The sequence below is a fragment of the Panthera pardus genome, unplaced genomic scaffold (assembly GCF_024362965.1).
Source record: "Panthera pardus isolate Hobbes unplaced genomic scaffold, ASM2436296v1 HiC_scaffold_11, whole genome shotgun sequence".
NCBI lineage: Eukaryota > Metazoa > Chordata > Mammalia > Carnivora > Felidae > Panthera > Panthera pardus.
In genome coordinates, this window is record NW_026526666.1 from 7,024,687 (window position 1) to 7,030,686 (window position 6,000).

The 6,000-nt window shown below is 46.5% G+C and overlaps 1 protein-coding gene across 2 annotated transcripts in view; it reads left to right on the forward strand.

Annotated features, from left to right (window-relative positions):
- VTCN1 (V-set domain containing T cell activation inhibitor 1) overlaps positions 1-5,773 on the forward strand; it is a 63,523-nt gene extending 57,750 nt beyond the window's left edge. Inside the window, exons 5-6 of one of the 2 annotated variants that reach the window (XM_019457987.2) lie at positions 1,589-1,758; positions 4,196-5,773. In XM_019457987.2, the coding sequence (XP_019313532.1) occupies positions 1,589-1,713 (125 nt within the window). In that variant the 3' untranslated portion in view covers positions 1,714-1,758; positions 4,196-5,773. Of the gene's footprint in view, positions 1-1,173; positions 1,537-1,588; positions 1,759-4,195 lie in introns of those variants that run through there. The other variant, XM_053890715.1, reaches the window with a different exon arrangement.
- Positions 5,774-6,000: the final 227 nt, after the last annotated feature.

Sequence of the window (6,000 nt, forward strand, 5' to 3'; positions counted from 1 at the left end):
AAAACAAACAAAAAAACAAAAAAAAAAAACCTAAAACACAGGAGAAGACACATGAAGACGAGGGTTCTAGAGAGGTGGAGCTGACAGGGCCCATTGTGCACACAGGTACACATGTCCACTGCTTAGCACATTATCCAGCATGTGACAGCATTCTCCCCCAAACCTTCAACTCTACTCTACATTTTTCCTTCCATGACCAGGGATCCCCATCAGTGTAACCCTTCTAGCCTCTCTCTTCTCTCCCTTCCTCCCCTTCTTCCCCGAGGAGGAGGAATTAATTTATCTGATGGGTGACCTTAATAGGAGAAGCTAGACACAAGGAGTTTGGCTCCATTCTTTCCTTAACTCTCTAGCTAACCCCCAGGAAGTCTACATTCTATTCCGCTCCTCTAAGCCACCAGTTTTTCCCAAGCGCAATCTGCCCTTGTGACGGGAAGCCTGTCCCTGTCTGGTGCTGCCCGTCCCTGGGACAGCCTGGGCTGCAGCCCATCTGCCTGAAGACAAAGCTTCATCTTTTATTGTCACCCTTGCCAATAATAAAGGTGCTATTCTGGTCTTCCAGCAGCCCCACTCTTTTTATCCCATCCTTTAATTGATTCAGAACTCAGCTGGGGAAGAGAGTGGGGCTTTTGTTTGTTTGTTTGGTTGGTTGGTTGGTTTTTTTACTGGACTCCTTTGAACCCCAATGGCGGGTGCTCAAAAAATATTTACTGAATGATTAAATTTTTAACCGACATGTTCGGTAGCAGCCGTAAATCCAGATGTGGAACTCGGGACGGGGGTTCACACTATGGAGGTGGGTCTGGAAGCGATCATCAGCCTAGTGGAAGTAAAACTTACTGGGCTTGAGTGGGGTCACTGTTATTGTTGTGCCAGGTGATACCTCCTGAGTGCTTAGTACGTGCCAGGTCCTGTTCAAAGTGCTTTACACGTATTAACTCACTAATCCTCGGAAGTTGTCTAGGGAGTAGATTGCTATTATTTTTAGCCTGGTTTTATAGGTGAAGAAACTGAGGCATGTACAGATTGAGTAACTTGCCTAAAGTCACACAGCTAGCAAGTGTCACAGCTGGAATGAACTAGATGAGACTGGGGTGTCTAGGAAGGAAAGAGAGTAAAAGAAGAGTAATTTCATTTCTTCACTTCTACCTTTCTCTGCTTCAAAATGAGGACGATACTTTCTCAACGCTTTGTAGTGTTGTGAGGAAGCAAAGGACACAGAGCCTGCAAAGGTGCCTGCCTACAGGAACAAATACGTCTGAAAGCAAACACTGGCCATGACGGTTCACCCTATTCATTGTTTGCTGAGCAGTAACGATCTCTGTATTGGCATTGTTTTTCATTTGGCTGAGTGTCCGCTGGAGTGGACCACAGAATGGAACTTCCTTTGAAGAAGGAGAAAGCTCAGATTTTAAGCCAGTTTCGAGGGGTAGAGAATAGGGTACAGAACTGCCCCCCAACTGGGGTATAAGGTGTATTAGAAACAACTTGTTGAGTCTTTCAGGTACTTTTCTTTGCTATCCAGCCATGCGAAGAAGACCTCCAGCTTTTCCTCTGTGACCCTGAACTTGTTTCTGTCCCTTTGTAGACTCGGAGATTAAAAGGCGGAGTCACCTGCAGCTGCTGAACTCAAAGGCCTCCCTGTGTGTCTCTTCTTTCTTTGCCATCATCTGGGGACTCCTGCCTCTCTCCCCTTACCTGATGCTCAAATAAGGTGCCTTGGCCACACGGAAACATGCACAGTCACTGGTACGACAGGTGAGATGAATCACGAATGGGGTGGGGGTCGGTTCCGTGGGTGCTGGTGTTCCTCACATGAGGCAAGCAACCTCCGGCGTCAGCCTCAGAGAGAAACACTGGATGGTGCCAGGCCAGTGGGCCCTATTCCCACCGGTATTGTGAAAGGTAAATGTTTGTGAACAAAGAGTGTAGCTCTCATCGATACGCTTAGAGCAGAAAACAACGATGCCATTCAAATATTTGTGTAAATTCAAACATCTTTTCATTTATTGAGTCACCCATCCACAAGGCAAAAAGAGAAAGAGAAAGAGATGTTTGGCCCCGAGAGTTCCCCTGGATTTCACCGTTATTTTCCGAAGCATCATGACATGAACATCATTGCTCCCACAAGTGACCTCCTCCTACCCCTCCAGCAAAGCTCCTCTTGACCAGAAATTTGACAAGTGACTCAGCAACCAACCTCCCCTGTTGAGGCTTCTCCCTATCACCTCAGTCCTCCGGCTCCAATCACTGGCAGGACGTTTCTCTCTGAATCACCTTCTGCGTGTGGAATTTGTACACGGCTGAGCTCATGAAACTCCAGTCGGCACGACCACATTCGGTGGCATCACCACCATGGGCCCAGGCTCACAACCTTAGAGCTATTTTTGTCCCCCATGGCCTTCGTGTCCATTTGCTACCAAGCCCTGTAGCATTGTCCCATGTTGTCCCTCAGATTGACCCTAATCCAGCCTTCATTGCTTCACACACCAGCCTAGTTCTAAAACCTTATACTTGCTCCTTCCTTTCCCTGTTTCCGGTGATAGGAAACAAGATAGCAAAATACAATTATTCAAATGCTATTTTCATCACAGCCCTCCTTTGCTCTGGGACCTCAAGTCACTCTCTGGGCACTGTTACGTCAAAGTTGAAGTCCTCAGCCATGTGGTCACAGCTCTCTAATGGTGTCTCGCCCTGAACTTCCTCCTCCTCTCAGCTGCCCACTCCTCTCTCTGGCTCTGCTCCCTCTCTCACTGCTCCTTCCTGGAGGTGCCCTCTGCTCTATGGCGACCCAAATCCATGCTTCCTTCACCCATTTCAATCGAGTGCTTCCCAGCTTATGGCCCACTTTCCTGATGGTCCCTTTATTCCGCATCCCCTTGGCAAGCATGAATAATGTATGATATCTTCCACTCTCTAAGGCACATCCACTCCTTGCCTAGATTGTTAAGTAGGGCAGGCGAAGCTCTGTTGATCTGCTTTTCATTCTTTCTCCTGCTCCAAACACAACCGCGCAGTGCACAGAAAGGATTCTCTGTAAGGAAACCAGCCAGTTCCCGCCTCCACCGCTGCCAGCGGAGGGAGATTTCCCTGAGGAAACTCTCTCTTGAGGATCTCACTAGTAGAAGGAACGCTTTCTTCTTTCCTTCATGCCCCACAACACTGTAAATACATTTTTAATATCCTGCAACTAGATAATCTGACCTATAAAGTATAGCTTATTCATCTTTACCTTGTATTCCCTTCAAGCAGTAATTTGCAGGCTTTTTTAAAAGCCGTGACATACATGTAGGGGATAATGTTCACATGCAGTATGTATACGTTATATACTGTTAACTGATTAGCTCGTTCTCCCTAGAACTATAGAGGGATAACCTTGAAATATTTTGTTTAATAACCAAATAGATCATTACTTATGACACACATTATAAGTGACTGTTGGGGAAGGTCAATGAAAAGACGTGACTATCAGTTGACCTATGAGCTAGACCCGGGTGATCAGAGGCTCCTCACCTCCTCCTCTGTCCTTGGAATGTGGTTCCCACTTGCCTTTCCCACTCCCAGAGGCTGCTCCAAGAACATGGCCTTGAGATGATGATGTAGTGTTGAGAACACCTTGCACGGTATTTGAACCTCCTGAAGGCCCCTTTATGTATAAAGATTTGCAGGGATCCACTCATCTTGTTGTCGCCCATGACAAGCCTCATATGTAAGTGCCCTCTGCTCACTGACACTGCCACCTACCAACCTGGAGTAACCTGCCTCCTTGGATCTCTCCCTGACCTACATGTTGAGGGCGGGTGGGGGGGGGGGTGGGAGGCAGTGTCGGATTACACCCAGGAAGCTCTGAGACAGCTGCCAACCAACACGGGTCACAACACTTTAGGTCACATGCTTTCCTTGGTTGGAAACTCAAGCAGAAGCCATCTTTCTGCTTCTACCCAGGAGCCTCATAGTTCATCTCTCAGTTCCTGTTTGCTCTAAGGATGATCCCCTCCCTTAAGAAGAGACTCAAGCCATCTCCTTTCCCCCAGCAACCCATGGTACCATGTGGTCTTGGTGGAACACCATCAAAATACAGAATAACCAGCCCATTTCTGAACAAGAGATACCCATATACAGGGGTAGAGACCATCAGTTCTCAATAAATGTTTGCTGAATGGTTGTAATGATAGCCTATTTCTGTTATTTTCAGAAGCCCAGGAATCTGCAGAACTATTTCACCACAAGATATGACCTAGTTTTATATTTCTGGGGGGAAATGAAATTTGGAGTGAACTAATAAGATCAAGAAGCAAAAAAAAGCCAAAAGCAACCCACGGAAGACTCCAAGATGAACAAGATAAATCTATCTTCAAAGATGTATATTTAAAGCTGGGAACATAATTCACCTGAACTGGAAATGTGTTAAGACTGAGTAAAATGCATGTGGAGACAGGTGTATCCATACCTCAGGGACCTCCCCTTACCCCTGCCCATCCAGGGAGTGAGAGGAAGGGATACTGTATCTCCCTCGTCTCTGAATCTTTATATTGCTGTAATGTTGCCCTAAAATCCCAGAACGTTCTGACTGCAATAGATCCACATCTTCTACTCTATGAATTAAACTGCAGTGGATATAATATGAAGCTGGTAATTGGGTGTCCCTTCACAATTCAGAGATGGCTGAATTTTAGTGATGGGTCAAATCACTTTTCATTAGGATGACCCAAGAGCGCCTTGGAATCTCCTTCCACCTGACAAATGCTAAAGAAATGTGGAGAAGGTCATAAATGTAACACAAAAATTATGACACGGATTTTCTAAATTACCTGAGCCTCTTGTTTTTAAAACAAACAAATGCCATTACATTTCCCAGATGATGTTCATCCTGAACGGTCCGGGAAAGGACCTCTCACCATCACTGTATAGGGCACCGTATCATCACGAGGTGTCAGGCTTCTGCTTTGTATCCTGTGTGGACGGCGATGACCTCAACTCTCAACAGCATCTAGAGCATGCTCAGCTACTCAACGATGGTGATTTTTCACACCCATCCCCACACGCAGGGGACATCTGGATATGTCTGGAGACAAGTGGAGGTGTCACAACTTGGGGGAGAGGGGAGGGTGCTACTGTCATGGATAGAACTCAGGGAGGTTGCTCAACATCCTACAATGTACAGGACGACCACCCACAACAAAGAATTATCTGGCCCAAAACGTCAGTCGTGCTGTCACAAGAAGCCCTGATGCAGAGTAGACAAGGATCTAGAAAAGAGGGGAGCAAACAAAGCTGTTTGCTTCCCACAAACAGGCCCTGTCCTCGGTCTCAGCACAGAGGTGTCAGTACAGACAGCCAGAGCTCAGTGTCAGGCAATCAGGCATTCCCGATAGGGTTATCTTCAGCTGGGTCCTTTCCCTCTGTCCTAGTGTACAAATCAGGCTCTGTGAGATCGGCCTGCACTCCATCTCAAGTTCTTGTGCTCCAAATTTGGAGCTCAGGACCTTGCCTGGTCACACTTCAAATTAAGGCAACAAAAACATGTACCTTCCTTGAAACACACAGAGACTTCTGAAAGCAGGGGCGATGAACCTTTGAAGTGAGACCCTGAGGAATGAAGCTCTGATCGAAAAGAATGTTCTGTTCACAACCCCCCTGCCCATACTCTTCATGTGTTGACCACCGGCCTCCCGGCACTTTGGACCCACCGTGACTGTATTACATTTTGTTATAGAAAACTTGATTTTTGAGTTCTGACCATTCAAGAGAATGATTAAATACGCATTTCCTATGCTGTTGTCTGTCTGGTCTGTCAAACAAAGCGAGCGTAAGGGAAGATGGATAAAAAGCCAGGGATCAAGTTCTGAAGATTAGAACGTAGCACGTAACAGGCCTTCAACAAGTGTTTGTTGAATGAAAAGATAAATGAATAGGATGTGAGCACGGGCCAACTGGCTGGGCCTAGTTACTTGAGGAAAGTCTATAGGCTTTACCAGCCTGCCATGTCTCTATCAGGGA